We start from the raw sequence: 25,547 nt of genomic DNA, 5'->3' as shown, positions 1-25,547 counted from the left end.
TGCCCACTGAAGACACTGTATTACCTTCTGCCTTAGAGGGTAAATTGCTATTTATTGGACAGAGGAAAGAGAAAGATAGGAATTAATTTATTCCAAAAATATCTACAGGGGGCCCAATAGGCACCAGGTACTGGCACAAGTAGTCAAGGACACAACCAAGTTGCTGAGACCCTCCTGTTACCCTAAAGCTCATCCTGTGCCCTATTCAAGTCCCTCCGTGACTCTGGGTGATCCCAGAGGGACCCTGTTTTATCCAGCGCTGTAAACTCATTGATGTCCACCGTCACGCTGGGCACAGGAGATGCATTTAGGGATCTGGCTTAAAATGGAAAGAGAAGAAAACCGCACGTCACTCAGCTGCTAACCTGCTTTCCTGCTCTTGGCAGAGAGTTTGCTGCTGGTCCCCAACCCTAAGGAGTACCACTGGGTGAGCCAGGGCGTCACGGTGGTGGAGAATATGGACGACGGGGAGGAGCTGCAGATCACAGATGTGAGTGGACCCTCCTGGCTGGCATGTGGCAGGGAGAGTCAGGACAGAGACTGTGGGGGCCCTGCATGCACTGTCACCTGGGGTGGGGATCCAGATGGGGTGGGGACCACTCCCAGCAGCCAGGCAATAGCCCGCATTCTCTCCTGGAGATCTCTGGGGCTGCAGCCGGCACCTCTCTCGCCTGTCGTAGCAAGCAGAACCGAACTAGAAGTCCAAGGAACTGAAGGGCCATGTACACCAGCCTGGCTAGGAGTGACCCTCCCGTCTCTGCAGTTCCTACTGTACCCCCTCTCTCCTCGTATGACATTGAGCACCTGTAACTTCTGCTGGGGTCTGACATTAGCATCGATTTCTGATGCGCCTTTGCCTTTCCCTCTCCCGGTACCTACCGTGAAGCCTTAGCAGTAATAATGATGGTGATGATAATGTGACTTCCGTTTGTTATTATCTCTCAAGGGCTATGCGTTAAGCATTGGACTAAACGTTGAAACGTCATTCTGGTTTATCCTTATGACCACCTATGATCCCCCTTTTGCTGATGACTAAACGGAGACCAGGGAGAGTAAATAAATACAATGACTACACTGCTGAGCATCTGGTCTGGGTTCCTTGGAGGAAAACTGACCCTCCTCCAGGCCGGGGTGTGTTTGACCTCCAGAGCCCACGCCATACTACCGTGGCCACCATGGCCCACGGGTGCCACCCCCACAGCTGTAGGGCCACGGCCTCTATGCTGTGGGATAAGGAGCCAGGAGTGTCTTGACTTTCTCTTCCCTATAGGTGGCCTTTGATGTGCTGGGCTTCAGCCCAGAGGAGAAGATTGGCGTTTATAAGCTGACGGGGGGCATCATGCATTTTGGGAACATGAAGTTCAAGCAGAAGCCCAGAGAAGAGCAAGCTGAAGTGGATACCACGGAGGGTAGGTGTTTGGCTGGGGCTCTTCGAGGTAGAGAGGGCCAGCGGCAGGGGTTCAGGACTCTCTGAGGCTCCGTGCATATTTCAGAGATGTGCTGTAAACCAAGAATGTTTCTTTGACATCCAGACATCGATAATCTCAGGGAGATGTGACAGAGAGTCAGAGTCACGATTTTGGTTTCTATGCTCTGCTTTGCCATTTGACCTTGAGCGAGTGTGGGAAACCATCTCAGATGTCTCTTCTCTCATGGGCACAGCCTCTGTCTCTGCTACCCTCTCCTTCCTCCCTTCCCTAACTATGATGGATGGTGCTGGGTTTCTCCAGGGCAGGACATCATGTTTCTCACGCACCTGCTTTTTCTTTCCCTACTCAGTGGCTGACAAAGTCTCCCATCTCATGGGTCTCAATTCCGGGGAGCTCCAGAAGGGCATCACCAGGCCCCGGGTCAAAGTAGGCAACGAGTTTGTGCAAAAGGGCCAGAACATGGAACAGTGCAACAACTCCATCGGGGCTCTGGGCAAGGCCATCTATGACAAGATGTTCAAGTGGCTGGTGGTCAGGATCAACAAGACCTTGGACACCAAGATGCAGAGGCAATTCTTCATCGGGGTGTTGGACATCGCTGGCTTCGAGATCTTTGAGGTGTGCCTGCCCTGGCATTGTTTCTGCTTTGGGGGTGACCATTTTCCTTTTAAAAGCCACGTTTCTCCACAGTTCTCTTGTTTCTCATCTTGGACCTGGGGCGGGCTGATCTCCGTTGTTTGCTCTTGGGTCTCTGACTTTTGGCATCCAGAAAGCTCCATCTTCATTTGTATGGTGCCAAATCATAAAGAATAGGGTAAACAGACTGGACAGAATGGGTGACATGCTGGGGCCGGCCTGTACTGTCTCGGGAGGGCCGACCATTGAGTTTTCAGGAATTTTGTGACCCAGCTGACATCGTGTTGATGATACATGACATCATGTGGATCCATTTACACAAGGGAAATTGGCCAACACTTCAGATCTTCTTCTTTCTTTCTCCTTTCCTCTCTTTCCCTCCCTCCCTTCCTTCTTTCTTTCCTTCCTTCCTCTTGTTTTTGAGAGCGAGTAAGCTGATTGGCCAGCACACTGGTAGCCCCCCCCACTTCTTCCCAACACGAGAGAGACTCAGGTCTCCTCACAGACTGGTGTTGTGGGTCGGGAATATTTTACCTCTGTAACTGGAGGCAGCATGATTAGGAGTCAGTAGATCTGGTTCTGGACTCAGGCTAGCTCTCAGCTAGCTGTGTGGCCTTAGGAAAGTGGCTTCCCCTCTCGGAGCCTCAGTTTTCTCAACTCTAAAATGAACAGACTGGAAGAGATGGTCTATAAAGTTCTTTCCACTCCACTATCCTATTATTTTAAGATTTCTACTGGCCACAGGTGAATTTATTTATTTTTTTTAAACATCTTAGCCCAGAGGCACCTGAGTGGCTCAGTTGGTTGAGCGTCTGACTCTTGATCTTGGCTCAGGTCTTGATTTCAGAGTCCTAAGTTCAGGCCCCAGGGGCTCTGTGCTGGGCATGGAGCCCACTTTAAAAAAAAAAAAAAAAAAAAAAAAAAAAAGCTTAGCCCAATTTCTTTCAGGCTCTAAAGGGCTAATCTGACTGCCATCTACAATAGAATCCTTTAATTTCACAGGCGGAAGGAGGTTTAGAGTTTCCAAACTGGGTTCCCTGACGGCCAGCAGGGAATGGACTAAGGGAAAAGAGGCTGGTCTGTGTCAACAATAGTGTGTGCAATAAACAAACAGGGTTCGAAACCCAGCTTGGCCACTTCCAAGCTGTGTGCCTCTCTTTCTCTACCTGTTAATGGGGACACTACTCCTTGCCTTGTAAGGTTTTAAGCAGGTGCAGCTCAGCACAGGGTCTGACACACGAGCCTGCCCTCTGATTACAACGGAACCTCTGCTCTAACCTATTTTTCATGCGGCTTTAGCATGGGATTTCATTAAGAGAAAGCACTCTCTGATTTTTTTTAAGGCTTGTAAACCCCTCAAACCCTTTCATCCTCTGGATGAGGATAAAGAAACTGCACCCAGAGAGTGAACTCTCCAGAGGCACACAGGGGGTCCGAAGCATAATGCCTCTCAAATGATTCTATCCTGGGAAGAAATGATTCTTTCCACAATGATTTTCATTAACCACATGAGGGAGGGAGGGAAAAAGAGGAAAGGAGAAAGAAAGAAAAACCTTATTTGAAGTGTTGGCCAATTTCCCTTGTGTAAATGGATCAACGTGATGTCATGTATCAACACGATGTCAGCTGGATCGTTCCTGTGCCCCCTCCCCTGCACTCTCTTTTGCCCCCTCCCCGACAACCCTGCTCTGCAGGCTCTAAGCTGCTCTGGGCCTTTGCAGGGGAGGGTAACCAAGAAGGGTTGACGGAGGGCCGTCCAGTGGTCAGCATTCAGGCAGCTGGGGCAGCACCTGACAATGGTTGGCCCACAGCAAATCTGAGCTCAGCTTGTGCCTCATCCCTCAGTCCTGGTCCCAGGAAGGCTCTGCCTGGGTCCTGGCTGATGCCCCGCTCTCTGCCCTCCCACCCCAGTTCAACAGCTTCGAGCAGTTGTGCATCAACTTCACCAACGAGAAGCTGCAACAGTTCTTTAACCACCACATGTTCGTGCTGGAGCAGGAGGAGTACAAGAGGGAGGGCATCGAATGGGTCTTCATCGACTTTGGCCTTGACCTACAGGCCTGCATTGACCTCCTAGAGAAGGTAACCTGCTGCTCAAGGTGGGGCTTAGAGGCCAGGGCCCTGAGTGGGGGGTGGGAGGGGCTCAGAGGGGGACTTCCCTGGTGCCTGAAGGAGGTGGACTAACAGCACTGCTAATGACCTTCGTTGGTCTGGCCTCTAGCTTCCTCTCTGCAAAATGGGTATGATAGTTTTGCAATGACAACTGTTAGTTGAGCTGTTGGATGCCTTGACTCACTGGCTCATCCTAAGCCGCCACCCATGTGTTTAGGGGGGTAGAAATGGGGGGGGCGGTGTGATATACTATATCCATTTCACAGATAGCAACACTGAGGCACAGAGAAGGGAAGTAACCTGTCCTAGGTCACACAACCTGTGAATGGCAGAGTCAGGTTCTAACCCAGGCAGTCTACTGGCCACCCCTATAATCATACCATAGGGAACATTTTAGCAAAGGGCCTACTTCAAGAATATATATGGTTTGATCAAATGCAGAAAATGGATAGAAAAAGGACATTAACAGGACAGATGACAAAATCTGAACAGTCTGCTCATAGAATTGTATCAATGTTAATTTCCTGTGTTTCATTATTGTTACCGAAGTTGCATCAACATTTCAAGAAGTCAGATGAAAGACACGTAGGGATGCCTCACACTCTTTTGCAAGCCTAAAATTATTTCAGAGTAAAAGCTTAAAAAATAAAGAAAGCAAATATCATATGTCATCTTTGAGGCTCAGCCTAGGGACCATCATAGGGAAGCTATTAGCCAGGCAAGCAGGGGTCTCCAATGTGAGACCAGCCTTAACCTCCCAGGAAAAGAGTCTCCAAAAACAAGCTGTGTGCACAATCCACATGTCCCCTAACACCTACAAACACCTCCCTATCCAGCTGTCACAGAACCTGAAATGTCTTCATGTTTCACCTTTGGGGTTAAACATTGCCCTCTTCCAGAAATATTCCTTAGAAACCCAAGGGGCACCTGGGTGGCTCAGTGGGTTAAAGCCTCTGTCTTCAACTCAGGTCATGATCCCAGGGTCCTGGGATCTAGCCCCGCATGGGGCTCACTGCTCAGCAGGGAGCCTGCTTCCTCCTCTCTCTCTCTCTGCTTGCCTCTGTACCTACTTGTGATCACTCTCTGTCAAATAAATAAATAAAATCTTTTAAAAAAAGAAAGAAATCCAGACCCTCCATAGATTGGGGTAGAGGGACAGCATTTATGAGCTCCCTTGTTCTACGAGAAAAGACCTAGAACCATCGGCAGCCCCTGGTAGCCAGGAGTGTCTTTGAGGGCAAGAGTGTTAAACACAAAGAGAACAGGTGTCATTGACTTTACCATTTTCCTGAGGGCCAAGCCTGCCTGACACTGCTGTTTGGGAGGAGTTAGCATTTGGGGAGCTATGTAGCCCCTTCTGACCTCCATCGTCCCTTCTGTTAGATTCAATGAATTCTAGCCTCTTTCAATCTAAATGGCCTTGGCATTCGAAGACCAGCTACTGCACCATTACCAGTGCTCCTTGCCCAGAGTTCTGCTTCCTGGCCGGCCACCTGGGTGTCTGTGGCACCCCTCCCAACCCCCCCAGGCCAACACCTGAGTGGCCCGCGTTGGGGTCCCGTGGCCTCCTGTAACACCACCCACCACTCTTCCTTCTAGCCCATGGGCATCTTCTCCATCTTGGAGGAACAGTGCGTCTTCCCCAAGGCCACCGACGCCACCTTCAAGGCAGCGCTCTATGACAACCACCTGGGCAAGTCCAGCAACTTCCTCAAGCCCAAAGGGGGCAAAGGCAAGGGGCCTGAGGCCCACTTCGAGCTCGTCCACTACGCAGGCACTGTGAGTACCCCCTCGGCGCCCCCTGTGGCCACCTTCCTGCTGCTTTAAGGTCTGGGTCATGTAGGTCCTTCCTGCCCTGCCCTTTCTGATGCTTCCTGCCTCCAACTAGCACAGGCGCCATATAACAGAGGTATCGGCTCAGTGAAATGACCTCTGACTCATACTTCCTCATCACTTCCCCCTCTGAGACTTCCAAAGCAACCAAGGAGCAGCCAGCAGTTGACGTTCTCAGACCCGCCAGGGCTACACCATTGTCTGCAGCCCTCGGTTGGATGGCCGAACAGAGATCTTGGACAGAATTGCTAACACTTGCAAAAAGAGAAAAGAAACACCGCGGGCCCACCAATTATCCCCCAACTTTGCGCTTTGACAGCTCGTGGCCACCAAACCAACAAAAAGACATCTCAGAGTGGCTTTTTCACTCATGACAGACTTCGTCCTTGGGGAAGAGGGAATTAAGTGCCTCCAGGACTCGGGTTCTATTTGAATAATTGATAGGCGAGACAAGGTTTGTTCAGCCAGCTTTTAAGAATGAGTTTGGTTTCCTTGGGATTGCAGTATTGCCGTAAATGCCAAGGCTCCTGTTACCACCGGAGTTTGTCGAGCCTCTGTGGGTTTAACTGCAGGGAAACAGCAGCCTTAGGACAGAGCTGTCAGAAAATCCGATGTTGGATTGGGCATTGGGGCCAGGAGTTGATGATCTCATCAACCATAACAATGCCAATCACTTGGAAAATGAATCGCGCCAATGCCTAGAGCAAACAGCAGGTTGAGAGCCTACCTCACCTCCCACAGTGAAATGACAAGAGCTCCACATTTGTAGCAATGGAATATTCCAAGTCTAATGGGGCCTCTACACCACTAAGAAGGCTCTAAAGTAAGCCCAGAGGTGATGAACGTCTATATGCTATATAGGAGAAGGAAACCCCAAAGGTTTTGGCTTCTTATCTGCTTCCTTTAGTTCCCTGTGCTCAGTGGAAAAATCTGAAAAGTGCTTCCTCTTTGCCTCCAGCTAGGGCCAAATGGGAAGCAGAACTTAATGGATGTCCAACTACCTGAGCACAGAGAGCCCCCAATTCTGGATGGATGGAACCCCTCTTCCACCAGGCAATGTCCAAGGGATGTGTGCCCTTGAGCAAGGAGAAACCAGACACCCTTGTCTGGAGGTCTTCATGTAGCTCAGGTCAAGGTCAGTCACTCATAGCAAGGGCTGAGCCTAGAAGAAGATCAATCCACCTGGGTAGCAAAAGAGTCAGAGGTCAGGCAGTCTCAGAGTAGCTAGCAGAGCAAGACACACAAGAGAAGGTCACAGCCTGACAGAAAGTAGCTAGAGTCCTGGTTTGTCAGAAAACCTTGGAGACAGGGTGGCCTCAACAGGCAAAATGTGAATGCCCAAGAAAGCAGATAATGGGGCCTCCACCTCATACTGTGGTTCAGGGACATCCCAGGACTCCAGAAAATGTCAAGAATGGAAGCCCCCAGAGACGGGGTTGAAGGTTGGTCCTGGGAGCCCAGAGCAGGCTAAGCTGTTGGTAGAGGTTCTGCCTGCAGGAGCTGGAAGGCAGAAACTAGACCTGAAGGTAACCACTGGCACTTGCCCCCCTCCAGGTGGGTTACAACATCACAGGATGGCTGGAGAAGAACAAAGACCCCCTGAATGAAACAGTGGTGGGCTTGTTCCAGAAATCATCCCTGGGACTCCTGGCCCTTCTCTTCAAAGAAGAGGAGGCTCCAGGTACAGCCGAGTGCTAATTGTGTCTAGTCTCCCCATGCTGATGCCCTTTAGTGACCAAAATGGAAATAAGGAAACAAAACTCTCTTATTCAACTCTTACTAAACGGATAAATGAATGTCAAGTTGCTTGAGGTAGCCATGGACGATGGTGCAATGGAGAGATACAGATACATTCTGGGAAATTCCATCAACTGATTTGATGACCGGGCCCATATCACCTATAGGTGGAGTGACACTGCTTGGAAGAGTTGAGGCCCAAATGCTGTGTCCTATTTTCTGCTTCCTGTTCTCCTCTGTCTGAGGCAAAGGCCAAGCCCAGCCCTGCCGTCTACCCCATGGAGGTCATGTGGCCCACAGGGAAACACCCCAGAGGGGAGCTTCCCAATATGGCTGCCACTCAGAGGGGCAAGAACTGCAAATTTCCTCGAATTCAGAGATGTTTTCATTATCAACATGCAATTCCTCCAGATGGTCTGTGGGCTCCTCTTCCTTCCCAGGCAATGGGAACAGTTTGTCCCCTTGTGTAGCCTTAAACCACAAAGGGAAAACAGACTCTCCAGAGAGCATAATACCCCTTTTGACGATTAGGCCGTAGCCATCCCGTTCACCCATTCCTTGGTAGATCTCTCTTTCCTGGTGTGAAGGCCCCACCTTACCTAGTCCCAAGAAAAGCTTTTTTTTTTTGAGAGAGAGAAAGAGAGAGAGAGCAAGTGTTTGGGTGTTTGGGGAGGGGCAAAGGGAGAGAGAGACTCCGTGCTGAGCATGGAGCCCAAGGCAGAGCTCAATCCCAGGACCATAAGATCACAACCTGAGCTGAAACCAAGAGTCAGACACTTAACCAACTGAGCCACCCAGACACCCCCCACAAGAAAAGCTTTTTAAACCAGAGAATACATATCCTTGACACAGAACACTTAATGTCCTACGCTGTGTTCTGACATGAAACATGCTTGTCTTTCTTCCTCAGCTGGAAGCAAGAAGCAGAAGAGAGGGTCTTCCTTCATGACAGTCTCCAACTTCTACAGGGTGAGTAGGGACTGCCCTATAAGCCACTGTGCATCGAGTGAACCCTACCCTCCATCGAACCCTCCCTTCTAATGGTCCACCTGCCACCTCACAGCCCAGGACAGGATGATTTCATTTCTATCCCTACGGCTGCCTCTTTCATTCAAGGAGTCTGCTTCCTTCTGAAGGAGTCACAGAACCACAGCACCTCAGGGCAAAAAAGACCCTTAGAGATGGTACAGTCCAACCATGTCATCTCAGAATTGAAACCCAGAGAGTGGTAACAATGGACATATCGGTGCCCAAGACCTTGAGCCCTAAAGTTGGCTGGCAGACCTTCTGGGCTGATCACAACTTCCACAGATTGGGGGTATGACTAGGGACATGTTCTAAAGTGTAGATGAACAGCACAAAGGAAGAGTTCAGTATTTCCCAAGGATCTGGCTGCCCTAAGCCAGAGCGGGCTACGTCATTAGAGGTATCCAAGCAGAGGAGGAGGGACCGTCTAGTGGGGAGGCCACAACGGGCAGGGGTTTATCCTCACAGGTACTACGTATAGTTCCTTCTAGTACTGAGACTCTGATGAGCCAGCATTGAATGAGAAGGGCCCCGCCATGAAACACCATATCAAGAAAACCATGTCACATCGGGCAAGTCCCTCTGAGAGGACAGCCACCACCCAAGATGCTGTCCCTGATGATAGCCACTAGCCATATGTGGCAAGAGAGTCCTGGAGAAGAGGCTGGTGTGGCAGAAGAGCTCAATCTGAATTTAATTAATTGAACTTTAAATAAACAGCTCTGCTGAGCGTGTGTGTCCTGCAACGCCAACACTGAGCTCTACTCAGTCCTTCTGCTTCTTGTTCCTCCGTCCCCAGGAGCAGCTGAATAAGCTGATGACCACCCTGCACAGCACCGCTCCCCATTTTGTCCGCTGCATTGTCCCCAACGAGTTCAAGCAATCAGGTACATCGTGGGGCTCTGTGAAGCTAGTGTTTGTTCAAATGAAGTACCCTCCCCCCATTTAGAGAAATTTAGTTACTTTTGCCTCCCTCTCCCCCCACGAATTTTTTCAAACTTGGACAATTTTGCCCACCGAAACAATAACAGTTGATAAAAATAACAAACGTTTGTTGGGTGCAAACTGTGAGCCAGGTATGAATTAAGTCCACTTTTAATCGGCAGGGATGACTGGGGCAAAGCGGGGCACCGAAGGATCCCCCCAAAATGGATCATCCAGGGGCACCTGGGTGGCTCGGTCAGTGGAGCATCTGACTCTTGGTTTTGGTTCAGGTCATGATCTCAGGGTCCTGGGATCAAGCCGCCATGGGGCTCAGTACTCAGCGTAGAGACTGCTTGTCTCTCTTTCTCCCCCTCTGCTCCTCCCCTCGCTTATGCACTAGCTCTCTCTCAAATAAATAAAATCTTTAAAGAAACGGATCATCCAAAATTCATGTTCTAGCTGCTTTGTAAAGCAAAAATTATGTTTTGGCTGGGTGGGCACCAGCTGGAAGTCACACTGGGGAGGCCTTTGGGTGTTGGCTGAATTGTAGGGCTCCCTGGGCAGTGATGGGACAAGACTGGGGTTGATGACACAGATGCTCAGTTAGCTTTCTGCGGTGGCAAGGAGTAGCCTGTCCGATCTGAGAATCCTGATGGCATCCTGTGCCCTCCCCCTTGGCAGGCGTGGTGGATGCCCACCTGATCATGCACCAGCTGGCTTGTAACGGAGTCCTGGAAGGCATCCGTATTTGCAGGAAGGGCTTCCCAAACAGGATGCAGTACCCGGAGTTCAAACAGAGGTGAGTGGTGTCTCCCTGATACCATGAGTCTACCGTTCTCGGTTGACAGGGACTGACTAATGGAGAAATACAGTCCTGTTGTCCCAGACGCTACACCTCACAGCAGATACCAACTCACCGTCATTACTTTGTGCTTTGACTTGAATTTCAACTGCTGGCATGTGCATTTCTTTGCCTGAGGGCCTCCCCTGGCTCTGGAACCTGCTTTGCTACTGGGCAGGCTGAAAGTCTCAGGAAGTAATGTCTCCCCAGGAGCAGCCCTCAACCAGTGACTGAGGACAATTGTCAAATAAATACTTCAACTCCCTCACCCTTCTTGGTGGCCTAACGATGAGGCATGTTCTGTACTGGCTTCCAGATAAGTGTCTAACAGTAGGCTCTCCAGGTTAAATTATAAAAAATAATAAATATTTAAAAGCCCTGGTTTGTAGTGTCTTTGGATTTCCATGGGATAAACTCTCTCATGGCCAATTTCAAGCCAGCAATGAGACGTCACTCAATGACTGAATGTGGGGTTGGGTAGAGGTACATACCACTGTTCCCAGTGTCCCCCAGCAGGATTAAGTCTCAGCTGCCCATTGTGATAACTAGTCTGATAACATGCCTCTTATTAACTTCCCTGACCTTCCCAACCCTGCCACCCTCCACCCCACTTCACCTCCCCACAGATAAACCATTTGTACTTGAATCCTTGTATCAAGGTCTGCTTCTGGGGAACCTAAACTAAGACCTCCACCTAAGGCATTGTTTTCCATCTATCCCCTCCCTATCTGCTGGAACATATGACCACAGACGGACGGAACAGGACAAGTCACTAGAGGTCATCTTGTCCAAGCCCTCTAAAGGCTCTAAACAGGGAAGGACTCGTGGAAATCACAAAGAGGGCTGCTGGCAGGTCAGCAAAGGCAGCACTTCTATGCCTGGAAGGAAAGATCAGAAAGGAAAGATGTGGGTGTCTTCATTTCTAGGAGCACCTGCTGCCTCATGGACTCCTGACCAACACCAGTGTTTGCTCCCCAGGGTCTCCTGTCAGTCCTACCCACTGCCTGCTGTGGCCATCTGTAAAACAGGTCTAACCTGTGACTCCAAGACCATCACAAAGGTCAACCGTGTGGTTATGCTTCCTGAGCTGCCAGCTTGGGCACGACAACAATTGTCATTTGTGTCTCTCCCACCAGGTACCAAGTGCTGAACCCCAACGTGATTCCTCAGGGATTCGTAGACAACAAGAAGGCCTCAGAGCTGCTGCTCGGATCCATCGACCTGGATGTGAATGAGTACAAGATCGGGCATACCAAGGTAACCTCTTCCGGTGACACTCCCTCCCTAAGCCGCCCAGCCTTGTCCTCAGAAGGTGAGCTTCAGGGCATGAATTCCAACTGCCTGCCTTGGGCAAGCCCGCCCCCCACCCAGCTGATGAGAGCCTCAGTTTCCTCCTCTGGAAAAGGAGAGCTGATACAGTTGATCTCATGGAATTTGGGGGATGAGAACCCAGCTCAGACAGGTACTTACTAAATGGCAGATTAGTTCCTAGGCCTATATAAACCCCAGTAAGAATCGAGGTCCTGGGTTTGACTGGGGCATGAAACTGTGTGTGTTTGTGTTGGGTGCGGGGGGCGGGGGTGAGGTCTAAGAGTAAAGCACCATAATCCCAGCCCACCACACTGAAAGCTCTAGCCCTGAGCTGGCAGGTGAGTCGGGGCTGACTCAGAGAAGCTGACAGATCCTGACTCAGCGGACCTAGGCTGCCCTGTGTCTGTCCCACTTCCTGGCCCTGCAGAGTCCCGTTGGGATTGGCAGGGCCAGCCAGGCTAATGGTGCAAGGTGTCCCTCTACAGCTGTCCGAGCAGACTACACCCCAGCCTGACTACCAGGGTGATCCAGGAGGAGTCCCAGCTTTGCATCCAGGAGCATCGGGCTCAAAGCCTGCCCCTGTGTAAACCACAGGCCTGGGGAAACACAGGGATGCTCTGGGCTATGTGTACATCCCACCCCTCTGGCCACTTAGCAAATGTTGCCAAGCATGGTTCAAGGCTCTAGGGATACACCAGCGAACAGAACAGAGTCCCCAGCTCCCTGGAGCTTGCTTCTGATAGTAAGTGCTGGCAGAATCATCACACTGCTCTAGAATCTGCCAGAACTGTTAGCTTTGGCCTCCTTCACAATTAAGACATGCTGTGCACAACTAAACTGACTTTGAGGAACACTTTGGGTTTTGTCATAATCACTGAATACCAGCTGCTTCCCCCACCTCACCTTTGAAGGATGGGAAACTTGAGGAAGTGGGGACTGGGACATGGAGCTGATGTGCCCAGCTCTGCAGAACCAGGCAGGAAGGAGCAGGCCTTGGACCCCCAACATGCTGCTCGCAGGAAGGGGAGATACGGCTGCCATTGCTAGCATCTGACACAGCTACTGGCTGGGCAAACGGACTGCATTTGAGGTCGTGCAAAGATTGCACTGGGAACTGCGGGTCCAGATAAAGGTCTGGGGATTCTGGGGACAGCTTTGCTCCCCAAGGGCTGGGCAGGCTCTTGTGGCAGAGGCAGAATAGAGACCAGGATGATTCTGAAGGTCAGCTGTGTCCCTTATCCCCATCATTGGCGCATGGGGGCCCTACCCCCGCCACATGCTCACCTCACTACTCCTGAAAGGACACACCTCAACGAGCAGCCATTGGGAAATATCAAAAAAACATTTTATGAAATCAAGCCAATGTCTCAACCCTATGATGGCTAGCTCTTTGAGTTTTTGTAGGGGAAGAAGATAGGGAGAGAAAACTTTCTTTTCCAGTTGGTACCATAGCATCCACATAAAGGATTCAGCTGGGGGCTCGGCTCCCTGCCCCAATGTATGGAATCACAGACTCTCGGGGCTGGGAGGACTCAGGGTCCTGCACTCCCACTGAACAACAGCGGAGATCGAGGCCTCCCCAAGAAGAGCAGCTTGGCTAAAGTGACATAGCACATCCAAGGCAGCCTGAGGCCAGGTATAGGTTTCCTGGCACCTTCTCTCCTTCTAGAAGTTTCTATTACGTCCTACTTGAGGCTTATAAAAAGATGTTACCTTATGAAACACACTAATAATAAAACAACCACCCACAAGCCCTCTTAAAAATCCAGAACTTTGCATCTCTTTCCTCCCCACCCCCAGGAGTAAACTTTGTCCTGAATGTTAACCAGCCTCCTGCCTTTTAAAAAATAGTTTCCTCGCATATGCATCTGGCTTCGGTTTCTGCCTGGTTCTGAGCTTCGTGGAAGTGTCATACTTGATATACTCTCCTGTAACATGCTTCTAACCCTTCGTTGTATTTCCAGGATCCATCCTTGTTGGTTAGAACATGACAATCATTCACATATCTTGCTGCCTCAGACAGTCACATCACAATTACCCTTTCTTCTGTCCTTGGAAATTGTTTTCTGCCCCCAGCAGTAATTAACAATGCTACTTTGAATATCTTTCTGTGTGGTCCTATGTAGGGGTTTCTCTAGAATGAAATTCTCAGCCTTGGCTGTACATTAGAATATTCTGGGGAGGGGTAAAGATACCAATGCCAGAGCCTCACCCCAGACATTGTTTGAAATCACCTATGTCCAGGTATCAGCATCTTTCCAAGGCCCTCAGGGCAGAAACAACGTGCAGCCAGGACGGAGACAGATATGTTAATGCTGAGGAGGACAGTTTCCTGTTTCGGGGTGTGCAAACATCTAACTTGACAAGGGAATGCCAAACCATTTTCCAAAACTGTTGTACCCACTCACCTTCCCCTTGATCCACAACCTTGCCAACCCTTGCCTTTTCTGGTCTTAAAAGTTACAGGTGGAGGGAGGAGTGACTGATATCTTGAGACTTGACTTTGCATTTCCTGGAGGCTGGGTGTTTCTGCTCTTTCTGACAAACTATAAAGCTGGCCCTGTTTTCCTGGGGCTGTGCCCCACTCACATGTCAGAGCTGGGTGCCCGAAACTGAGCAGCATTTGTAAAACTCTCTATCCTTCCTACAGAGTCAACGCCACCCCCACCCTCACTAGCCCCTCTTCCCACTCCCAGGTCCCTGGGGAACTGTGACTGTCCAAAGGCTGTTTTGCATGGCAGTAAAGAAGGAAGGCCTCTTGCCATCCTGGGCAGTCATCACAGCAGCCAGGATTATGAAGATAGATCACATTTTATTTACAGTTTCGCACTTTATACAAGACTTTTCCACCCAATATCTCCAATCCTTATAGCAACCCTCAGGGAGGGATCAGCATCCCAATTTCACAGATGAGGAACTGAGGCCCTGAGATGTGTGGAGACACATTCAGGGTGACCCAGCCAGTTAAGTGCAAGTCCCATAGGAAGAGCCAAGGGCAAGGGGAAACTGACGCTGTGGTCCTGCTGTTGGCGCTCTCTAGGCTGGGGCCAGCTGTTCCCAAGGGGCCTCAAACACCAGCCCTAGCCTGGCCCTCTTAACTTTTAAGGACCTTTCTGGACCCCTGGTGCCTGGATGGAAAACTCCCTGCAGTTGCTGCCTGTGGTGACAGCTGGCCTCTTTTCAGATGGGTGTGTCTTTCCCCTAGGTATTCTTCCGAGCCGGCATCCTGGCTAAGCTTGAGGACATGCGGGACGAGCGGCTGGCCAAGATCATGACGATGTTACAGTGTCGTCTCCGGGGTTTCCTTATGAGGATTGAGTTCAAGAAGATGCTGGAACGAAGGTAGCACTCACCAGCACCAATAGGGGTGGGCCCCAGAGGCCATGCTCACTCACACAGGATGACCAGGGACCCCGCCACACACACAGCTCTCAGCTGCATTAGCAACATCGGGCAGTGAGATGAGGGGAGGGTGCCAGTGTCTTCGCTGGCCCAAAGAAACCTATTGGGGGGCCTCTATTAGTTTTCTAGGGTTTCCGCGACAAAAGCACTACAGTCTGGCTGCCTTAAATCAGTGGAAATGTATTTTCTCACAGTTGCAGAGACCAGCCGGTCTGAAATCGAGGTGTTGCAGGCCACACTCCCCCCAAAGCTCTAGAGAAGGACCCTTCCTTGCTTCTTCCAGTCCTGGTGGCCCCAGGTGTTTCTTGGCTCGTGGCCACATCATTCCGATTTCTGCCTCAGTGTCTGTGTCTCTACACTGGCTTCCTTCATTTTATACGGACACCAGGCCTTTTGGGTTAGGAACCCACCTTTCTCAACTATGACCTTCTCTCAGCCTAAGTAATGACCCTGTTTCCCAACAAGGTCACACTCCTAGGTACTGGAGGTTAGGACTTCAGCGTATCTTTTGGAAGGGGACACAATTCAACCCCTAACAGGGGCCACCAAATATAAATCCTATAGGTCACTTCCCGTTATTGATCCCTGTGACGATACTATGACAGGGATACGGCAGGCCAGCACCCCGTGGAAACTGAGGCCAGAAGGTTGAAGGGCCTGGACCCGGTTCATGCAGAAAGAGTCGAGACTGGAACCCAGAAGCCCTCACTCCAAGTCCTTGCCTCTGGAATCCTGTTTCCCAGCGGTGTCTCTAAAACCATCATCAGAAAATAGCTCAGGCTCCTCTGGATGGCCTCTGGTTGACTCTGGGTCTTTGTGGCCGTAGTATTAGTAATAATAACAGTAATGAACAAATAACAACAATAATGGGTTCCTGATATCCACTAGGCGCTCTGCGACCCCAGCTGAAGGCAGGGACCCCGGTCAGGAGCGGAGGGTAGGACAGCAGCCCAACCCAGCCCAGGGCCTCAGCACACAGGAGGCTTCGGTAAATGACAGTCCAGTGAAGGTGCCAGGGACAAAGAGGTGGGCTCCAGAGACAGCAGACAGATAGGATGCAGAGGGTAATGGGCGATTTCTGCTGAGGGATCGGAAGGAAGGGCAGTGTAAGAAGGAATGAGTGGTCTGTCCGAGCCTTGAGCTATCTGAGAAGAACTGTTCCATCCGGGAGGCCGGGCCCCGACACCTGCACTCTAACCCACGAGACCCCGGCTTCCTTTTTGCAGAATTGGCCTGAAAGTCATCCAGCGGAACACACGTAAATTCCTGGAGCTGCGTTTCTGGGGCTGGTGGAAGCTTTACAACAAGGTAGGGCTCAAGGGACCAGGTCAGCCTGCTCGGGGGACCTTGGTTCCGGGTGGAGGTACCTCTCGTGGGTGGCAGGCCACAGGATGCTGCAGGCACAGTCCAAAAATGAGAGGAAGGCGGAATCTAGCCTCCTGCCAGACAGGGGCAAATTCCTCCCTAAGGAACCACCACAGTGTGTCTTCCGGCCTCATCTCCTCCCTGAGCCTCCCGCCCCCCACCCCTGCCCCGACACACACTACAGAAAGCAGGCTTAGTTATCAGCACCTCTCCCTGGGCGGGTCGAAGCATCTTCAGCTCCTTTAGTGAAGGTCTCAGCTTTGGAGCTGGAGTGACCTCGGGAAATCATGGGGGCTGACCTCCCGGTCCTCCGGTTCTTCCGAGATGGCAGAGGGCAGTGAGTGAGCCAGGTGGTGGGGCTGCGGGACCCCCAAGCAGCCAGCCTGCCCTTGACTAACACAGGAGGCCATGAGCCATCCTCCTGATGCAGGCGGACTCATAGTGGGTGATGGTGTCTCCGCCTCTGGCCTCCCATCCCCCACCCTCATCCCCTTCAGGGGGGACACCCTGCTGGGCCCCAGAGGAGGCAGGATGCAGGGCTGCTACATTTGCATTCGGGAGCTGGGATGGTGTTGTCTCAAGGGGCAGCCAGGCGGAGGTATGAGTCCTCTCTATGGCCCTGCGGCCTGGCCCGGTGGCTCACGCAGAAGCTTCTTTCCCCTCCCTGTGGGAAAGCGCTCTGGAACACAGTGCTGGCCACAGGTTTGAAGGAGGGATAGTAGGTCTGCCTCCCCAAAGGCACCCACACATGGGCCAACCTGCTCAGGGGCCTGAGATGGCAGAGGAGTCCAGATGAGCGTTTCTCAGAGTGCAGGCATCGCCGCTCATTTCCGCCGCTCATTTCCCCACCTGTTCCCCACCTCTTTCCAGGCGTCCACTCAGTTTTTTATTTTGAAATTTTTATTTTAAAAGGAAATATTTTATCCTTATCTGCTTTAATCTCATCCTTAGCAAGCATTACACATCCACAGAATGGTGGATTTGACGAGTCATTTTCTGTTCTTAAAAATTATTATTTAAAGAAATTAATTACTCAGTTTCTTATTTTTTTAAAGTTATTTTTAAAGTAACTATGTAACGAGGACTATCAAAGGGTTTCTATGTGATGCCATATCTGTCTCACCTTCCCCCTTTGTATTTGTGTTGCTCTCTGGGAAGCCCCAGGCCAACAGCCATTAAGATGCTTTCAGGCAGGACACATGGTCCCAAATGAGGAGGTGAAGCCTGAAAACCTCCCATTCTTTACTAGAAAGTAAAACCGCTAATTAAACGCAGCAGAGCAAGATCCTATTCCAATGAGTTAAAAAAAGGAAAATAAAATAAAAATCCTTTTCTCTTAGTTTTTAATTAAGCTCTAATCTTATTTATGCCAGATAGGATGAGTTGATGGGGAAAAAATAAACAACATGTTGTGGGAGGTTTTCATTGAATAAAAAGAGTTACATAGTTGTGGGTTCACGTGGACCCACCACTGTGGCATCCCTGGTCCCCACAGCCCAGGTTGGCAAGGTGGCTTCCCCGTCATCTTCCAAGAGAGGTGATGCCTTCTCCCAAATCCATCTCCATGGGGCGTTTGCCCTCCAGAGAAACACACCCATTGGTCAGGACATACCCTGAGGGCCTGTCCTGCCAGCTTTGCTCAGAGCTGTAGGGACACGGAGGGCATGGGGGAGATTTTCGAGGCACTCAAGGTCTAGCAGGACGAGGAGTACAGGTGGAGGGAGCTGAGGGACCCAGGCCCTCTTGCAGGGTAAGAAGGGCAAAATGCGTAGAGAGGTCTGGTTGGGGGCGACGGGTGCAGAAGAGGAGCAGGGGCTCCCGGCCAAGGGACAAGGCAGGCGCAGCCCTACAGAGCGGGGAGCAAGAGGGCAGAGGGAGGATGTACCAGCTGAGCTGGAGCAGGGTGAATGAGGCTGGGTAGTGCAAGGCCTGGAAGACCACGGCAGGGAGCAGATAAAAGAAAAGTAAGTGAGAAATACAGAGAGACACTGAGAATATACTTGTGACAGGGAGAGAGACCGAGGGAGGAATCAGTGAGGGAGAAAGTTGGGTGAAACCAGAGCTTGAATTCAGCCAGGGTTCCTGAGCACACAATTTACAGAAACACCGGGCGTGGCTAGATGCCAAAGAATGTCTAACTCAGTGTCCCTTAGGATCAAAGAGCACCCTGAGGATTGGTCCCCAGCCAGGATGGGCCCTCCCTGGGAAGGCTAGGGATGTTTTAGGGCATCTATGGAGAGGTTCCTCCTCACGACTGCCAAGAGCTGTTTTCCACCCCCGTGGAGGTGTGACGTCCTGTCTGAAGCAGAGCCCACAGCCCACCAGCGAGCCCCCGCCAAGCCCATCCCTGTGACACAGTATGGTGTTGCCCCCTGCCCAGGTCAAGCCACTCCTGAATGTGGCTCGGCAAGAGGAGGAGATGAAGGCCAAGGAGGAGGAGCTGAGGAACGCCATGTCCAAGACCCAGGACCTAATAAACAGGGTAAAGGAGCTGGAGGAGAAGATGGCCACACTCAGCCAGGAAAAGAACGACCTCACCATCCAGCTACAGGCCGTACGTGGGGCCCTGGAGGGGAGGGGAGGTGTAGGGGGGTGAGAGGGGTAGCTGGGAGTCCTGGCAACTACTAGGATCACCAGGGACGCTGAGAGTCAGACCCAGAGAGGGAGAGCCTTCTGAGAAGCCATGTACAAGTGAGGTCCTGGCAATAAAAGAACCACCAGGGGCACCTGGGTGGCTCAGTGGGTTAAGCCTCCGCCTGGGATTGAGCTCCGCATCGGGCTGTCTCCTCAGCAGGGAGCCTGCTTCCCTCCCCAACACCCCCGCCCACCTCTCTATCTTCTTGTGATCTCTGTCAAATAAATAAATAAATTCTTTAAAAAAAAAAAGAACCACCAATTCCTAGAAGCACCTTCATGGGCTCCACCCCTTCATGCCTCACAATGATCTCCCTTATCGTACAGACAAAAACTGAATTTCAGTAATGTTATGCCATGAATCGTAAGTCACACAGCTGGTTTGGTTCGACTCTGTGGCCAGTTATCATCCTACACCACCAACCCCATCTTGGGGAAACGCCGGTGAACACCCAGGTGGTTCCTCTTCTGCCCCTTCCTGTCCGCTTGACCTTTGACGACCCCATCCTTCTCTGATATCAGTTCCCTCATCCCCAAACTATAGCTTATGGTAACTGTAGCTTATGGTAACATCTGCCTGGCTCGCCCCTCGGGGTTGTTAGGAAGAGGAACTGTGGATGGGAAATGGCTTGTTAACGCAGAAGTGCTGACTCCGCGCTGGGAGCTAGTTGGGCATATGGCCCAGGCCTCACTGACAGATGGAGCCACGGGCACACCCGGGTTCAGCAGTGGGACAGCAGAGCCTACACTACCAGTGTGGTGCAACCTGAGGGTCCTCCCCTTCTCCTGGACCACCTCTGCTGTCACCTTACCAGGAATCGCGTGAAAATGCAGATTTGAAGCCAGCAGGTCTCGGGGGAAACCTGAGACTTGGCGTCCTACTCAACTGATCCGTGATGCCGCTGGTGGTCTGGGGACAGCACCGCTACTGTTTGGGACCCCTTTGACGCATGCTCTTTCTTCCATCAGGAGCAAGAGAACCTGATGGATGCCGAGGAGCGCCTGACCCAGATGATGAAGACCAAAATGGAGCTGGAGAGCCAGATCTCGGACATGCGGGAGCGGCTGGAGGAGGAGGAAGGCACGGCGGCCTCCCTGAGCGCCACCAAGCGCAAGCTGGAGGGGGAGATGAGCGACCTCAAGCGGGACCTGGAGGGCCTTGAGACCACGCTGGCCAAGACGGAGAAGGAGAAGCAGGTGAGGAGGCCCTGGGGCCTGACCACACTCCTCGCCAGAACCAGGAATCCTGCGGGGCTCACACCTGGAGTCCCCACTGTAGCACGGCCCAGCACCCTCGCCACCAGCCACAGCAGGCTAGTAACTTAGCTCGATGTAATTTAAAATGTGGCTCCGCTGTTGAGCGAGCCGCATTCTGCTGGCTTGGCAGCCACACGTGGCTAGTGCTACCACATCGGATCTGCAAGTCTGGTGGGGCCCGAGGGTCTACTCTCAAAGACACTGCTGACATCTGAGGACTGGGCTGGGATAGCAAAGGCCTGAACTGGTAGCTCTCACTGCCCCCGTCACCCTAAGATTTTGATGCAGTCGGTTAGAGTGTGCCCTGGGCGTCAGCATCTCTCAGGCTCCCAAGTGACTCCGGACTGTAGCCAAGCTGTAGAGTCCCCTCTCTCAGAGCAAGTGCCTCCCCCAAGGGTGTTCCCAGCCTTAATGGCCTGTCTCTCTCTCCTGCCCCCACTTCTAGGCCCTGGATCACAAGGTCCGCACCCTGACCGGGGACCTCTCGCTCCGGGAAGACTCCATCGCCAAGCTCCAGAAGGAGAAGAGGGCCCTGGAGGAGCTGCACCAGGTGGGCACCGCAGACTTGCCCTTGGCAGAGCAGGTGGAGCTTGGAGACTGGAGATCCAGATTCAAATCCCAACTTTGCTGCTCCTCAGCTGGGGCCCACAGGAAAGGCACAGAGTCTCCCAAAGTCTCAGTTTCCTCATCCCTGAGGTGGGCGTTGTCATATCTTATTGCTGTTCTCCCAGATTTGTTGTAAGTAGGGTGACCATATAATTTCTCACCCAAACTAAGACAGGTCAAGAGTCCCAGGTGCGCTGGACGATATGGTCCCCAGACTCATCAGGACGAAGGGGGTGGTCCATAGAAGTGCCCTGGGAGCAACGCCCCAGTGAATCCTGATACATCTCGGTGACAAAGGGCATAAGCTCTTGTCATGGGGAGACCTTCTCGAGGGTTATGAGCTCAGGCTCCCGAACGCAGAGTCTGCTCAGACCAGCCGCCAGTGCTGACTGTGGCACAGACTGCTTCCTAGCTCTGGAGACAGAGGTACAAAGAGCAAGTCGAGGGCCAGAGCCAGCCAGTGGACCCCCACTGCCATGTTTGCAGACACGATGAACACACAACACATCTCCCGAGTGCCTCTCCCCGCTGCCCCCAGAAACACCACCCCTGAGACTGTGACTCTCAACTATTTCAAACTCAGAGTCCCCTTCCATAACAAATACGGTCAATTCTCATTATTCGAGAGAGTCATGTTCTATAAAGTCACCATAAACACTGAATTAGCAAACACTGAACCTCAGTTTTAAGGGGAACTATAGGGTTTGGTTCCCGCGAGCCTCTGCTCATTCAGTACACAATACATATTGACTATAATCAATACATTGCTTTGTTTTACATACGTTTCTATATCTCATGCCTGAACAGAACTTACCTGACATAGAGATTTCCTCTGTGGGGCACATCACAGCCTTCTTGTGCTGGGGAACACTAACTAGACAGCATGGCAAACTGTGCATGGGGCCCATTTGAGAAAGCAAAATCACCAAGACAAAACCACCAAACAATAAAACCATGGCACTGCATAGACTCTGAAAAAGACCCCTGTTTGCAGTAGGAATGGGAACAAGAAGGCAGGGCCCCATCTCCTCTGACTGCAGCTGGGAGTGTGTGCCCCGGGAGACTCAAATTTTTCGCTGCTCTGCGCATGCCTGCAAAGGACCTTGAAAGCACCACGAGTATTGATTTGGGATTACAAATAAATTTGAGCTAGTAGGTAAACTGGCAAGTAGATAATCCGCAAATAATGAGCACAGGCTGTATTTTGGAAGCCTCTCTTACCACCCCTAAAATAAAAACTATTGTACGTCATACCTAACTTCTTTTTTAAAAGGGGAAATGAAAGGAGTGTAATTTGTAATAAACGATGGGGTTGTCAGCATGTCAGAGCTCGGGCAGGTCTCCGAGAAGGTGTCGGGAGCAGGCGGGCGTCCCCCTGAGCCTGCCTTGGTGGCTGCAGGTGGGCACTGAGGGCGTGTGGGGGACACCGATAGTGCAGTGTGGATGCTGTCTGTGATGAGAGTTTACATAATGGTGAAGAATTCTCAGGGAGATTTTGACAATAACAAATCTTCTGTCTGTCTTCACAGTGGATCATTCTTCAAAAATGTAGTCTATACTAAATGAAAAAAAAAAAATAGCTGAGTTCTATGGAAAGTGGTGCTGGGTGCTAGGTCCCAGAAGAACTAATTGTTGTTTCACTTATGTGAATGCCTGGATGGGGCATCAAGTGTGCGGACTGCAGGGTTCTTCATGGCACTGGATTGTTTCCACTAGAAACACACACTAAGTGCCCGTGGGGTCCCCAGTCGCGGTGACAACAAAAAACACCCCACAGATTTCTGACCTACTCCATGGAGAACCAGAGCCCCACTGACCGGTGAGGGTCCCCTGCAGCTGACAGGTACTGGGGTCTGCTCCCCACCTCACCTGGTGCCAAGGGCAGGTGCTCAGTAGCTGTCCACTGAGCTCAGAAGTGAGGGCAGAGAACTGGGTCTGTTCAGCTGCTCCCGCCTGGCTCATGGGACACGCGTGTGTATCTTTCCCTTCAGAAAACCCTGGACGACCTGCAAGCCGAGGAGGACAAGGTGAACCACCTGAACAAGACCAACAGCAAGCTGAGCACCCAGATCCATGAGGTAATGCCCTGTTGCTGGGGCCAATGCTGTAGCTCAAGGGCCGGGTCCATGCTGGGGCACAAGGTCCTCAGATGCATTTGGGGAACTGGACTGACCCAGGCCTCGGGGAAATGAGGGCCTCTCTGAGGCTACAGCGAAGGAACCAGGTCCAGTCTGGTTCCTCATCGCATTCCAGTCTCAGACTCACCTCCCCACCCCTACTCTCTCTTCCTTTTCTTGTTTCTGCAGCTGGAGGACAACTGGGAGCAAGAAAAGAAAATCCGAGCGGAGGTGGAAAAGGCTCGTCGCAAAGCTGAGAGTGACCTGAAGATGACCATTGACAATCTCAATGAGATGGAACGGTCCAAACTAGACCTCGAGGAGGTGGTGAAAAAGTACGCCCATGAAGGCGTTCATTGGCCCATAACAACAGCAGCAGTATCTAGCACTTCCTGGGTAGGGTCAGGAGCCAGGCACTGTGCTGAGGGCTGCTCGTGCTTTAATGTATGAGCCCAGCACCCGCTGTGCCCAGGCACTGTGCCCAGGACAGAGGATATAGGGAGGGATATAGGGAGAGGGGAGTAGGTGCTGCCCACTCACAGGGAGCTCCAGGCCTCACGCAGGGCTTGTTGGGCACTGGAAAGGAGACTAGTACTAAGCAAGGCGTCTATCCCAAAAGGTAGGGGGTCTTCGTAGAAATCCATCAAGCTGAGCTTTCAAAGATCACAAGAGTTGAGGGGGTATTTTCTCAGTATCACTGCCAATAACATGGGAGAGCCGGATGGAGTAGAGAAACACTGGAACCAGGAACGCAATGGCAAGGCTACTGCAACAGTCCAGGTGTAAACCTGAACTTAGTAAGAGGCTGAGGGATGGAGACGAGAGGACAGACTAGGAGAGCTCTCGGGGAGTGGAATTTGGACAACGCATCTCTGAGGTGCATTTGGCTAAGACAGGTTCAAAGCACCACGGACTGCTAGGAGGGTGGGCAGCTAGCTCTGCCTCTCGGCATTTCCTCTGTGGCACATCAGGAGGTGTACGTGACCCTGACCATCCTGCTCATCCACTTGGCCTCTGGCGTCTTAGTTCTCACATGTGGCTCCTTGGCACACGGAACCCACATGTCAGAAGGAGACATCCTTTGGTGGAAAGTTTTTAGAGGAAAATTTTCCTTAAAAAGGCAAAGCCAGAGTCCCTAGCATGTAAGCTGTGCCAGAACAGTGATTTCTGTCTGGTTTGCTCACTGATGTGTCCCCGGAAGCTCAAACAACGTCTGGCACACAGTAGATACTCGATAAACTTGTACCAAATTAAGCAGCACATGAGTGAATGAATAAGCGGGTGGAAAGCGTGTGCAGCAGATTCTGGGGGCTCTGCAGGGTGAGGCCTCCTGGGCAGTCACCCAAGAAGGCCAGGCGCTGGGGCATGAGTGGGTCTCAATAGGTTCAAGGCCTCCTCCGGCAGCCCAGGTTCTGTTCGCTCACCAGCCAGCCGATCTCCCCTCAGAGCTCTTCGCTCAGGAAGTCAAACCTTCTCTTGCAGGAGGGATATGGAAATCAATTCTGTCAACTCCAAATATGAGGACGAGCAGTCCCTGAATTCCACCCTCCAGCGGAAACTGAAGGAACACCAGGTGTGTCTGGTGCCTGGGACCGGGACCAACGGAGCTCTCCCTCCCAAATGCACTTCCAGGCAGCTTAGCTCCCCCCAACGAGACTGGCCCAGAGTCCTTGAGACTGATCCTTGTTCGCCTCACTCAGACTTGGAGTCAAAGGCCCTCCACAACCCGCCCCATTCCCTCCCTGACCTGGTCACCCAACCTTCCCCCGCCACTCCCCAGCATCCCTCCTGCCTCAAGGCCATTGCACATACTCTCTGGGCCCTATTCCCCCTCTGCTTTTGACCGCATCCCCCTGGGCAACTTGCCATCATTTCCATATTAAAAGGCCAAGTGGGCAAGTTTGTAACTTCACCCAGAAGAGATAACCCGCCTTGGCTTATTTGTGTGCTAGGCCCGAATTGAGGAGCTGGAGGAGGAACTGGAAGCTGAGCGGGCAATGAGAGCCAAGGTAAATAAAATACTTCTGCACTTTTTTGAGTCTAAGGACCCAGTGCCAGCCACAATCCAACCATAAGCAGACACTCCACTCAGGAAAGCAAGAGGACAGGTTTCCAATTGAAAAGGCCTTACTGATTCTCGAGCTGTGCACCAGGCCCGGTGCTGCACGTGCACTATTAATTATGACGTAAGATGCACAGATACTATTTCTGGTGTGAGTCCAAGGAGAGGAGGCTCGTTCTGCCCGGGGCAGGTAGGGAGGCAACATTAGCCTGGCGACTTGGAGACTGAATCCAACAGGCTGACACCGGGAAGAA

At 51.6% G+C, this 25,547-nt stretch overlaps 1 protein-coding gene across 1 annotated transcript in view; it reads left to right on the top strand.

The window, feature by feature from the left end:
- LOC101694595 (myosin-16) overlaps nucleotides 1-25,547 on the top strand; it is a 60,131-nt gene that overhangs the window by 9,975 nt on the left and 24,609 nt on the right. The window contains exons 9-27 of the mRNA XM_004774950.2: nucleotides 387-490; nucleotides 1,271-1,409; nucleotides 1,780-2,048; nucleotides 3,978-4,148; nucleotides 5,778-5,957; nucleotides 7,566-7,692; nucleotides 8,659-8,717; nucleotides 9,574-9,661; nucleotides 10,380-10,497; nucleotides 11,676-11,796; nucleotides 15,056-15,192; nucleotides 16,479-16,560; nucleotides 18,998-19,171; nucleotides 20,221-20,448; nucleotides 20,954-21,058; nucleotides 23,106-23,192; nucleotides 23,421-23,566; nucleotides 24,714-24,804; nucleotides 25,184-25,240. Of these exons, the coding sequence (XP_004775007.1) occupies nucleotides 387-490; nucleotides 1,271-1,409; nucleotides 1,780-2,048; nucleotides 3,978-4,148; nucleotides 5,778-5,957; nucleotides 7,566-7,692; nucleotides 8,659-8,717; nucleotides 9,574-9,661; nucleotides 10,380-10,497; nucleotides 11,676-11,796; nucleotides 15,056-15,192; nucleotides 16,479-16,560; nucleotides 18,998-19,171; nucleotides 20,221-20,448; nucleotides 20,954-21,058; nucleotides 23,106-23,192; nucleotides 23,421-23,566; nucleotides 24,714-24,804; nucleotides 25,184-25,240 (2,483 nt within the window). The remainder of the gene's footprint in view (nucleotides 1-386; nucleotides 491-1,270; nucleotides 1,410-1,779; nucleotides 2,049-3,977; nucleotides 4,149-5,777; nucleotides 5,958-7,565; nucleotides 7,693-8,658; nucleotides 8,718-9,573; nucleotides 9,662-10,379; nucleotides 10,498-11,675; nucleotides 11,797-15,055; nucleotides 15,193-16,478; nucleotides 16,561-18,997; nucleotides 19,172-20,220; nucleotides 20,449-20,953; nucleotides 21,059-23,105; nucleotides 23,193-23,420; nucleotides 23,567-24,713; nucleotides 24,805-25,183; nucleotides 25,241-25,547) is intronic.

This window comes from Mustela putorius, unplaced genomic scaffold, assembly GCF_011764305.1.
Source record: "Mustela putorius furo isolate JIRA1106 unplaced genomic scaffold, ASM1176430v1.1 tig00000139_pilon_pilon_pilon, whole genome shotgun sequence".
Taxonomy (NCBI): domain Eukaryota; kingdom Metazoa; phylum Chordata; class Mammalia; order Carnivora; family Mustelidae; genus Mustela; species Mustela putorius.
Note: the sequence above shows the minus strand (reverse complement) of the source record. Positions and strands in the feature narration are given on the sequence as shown.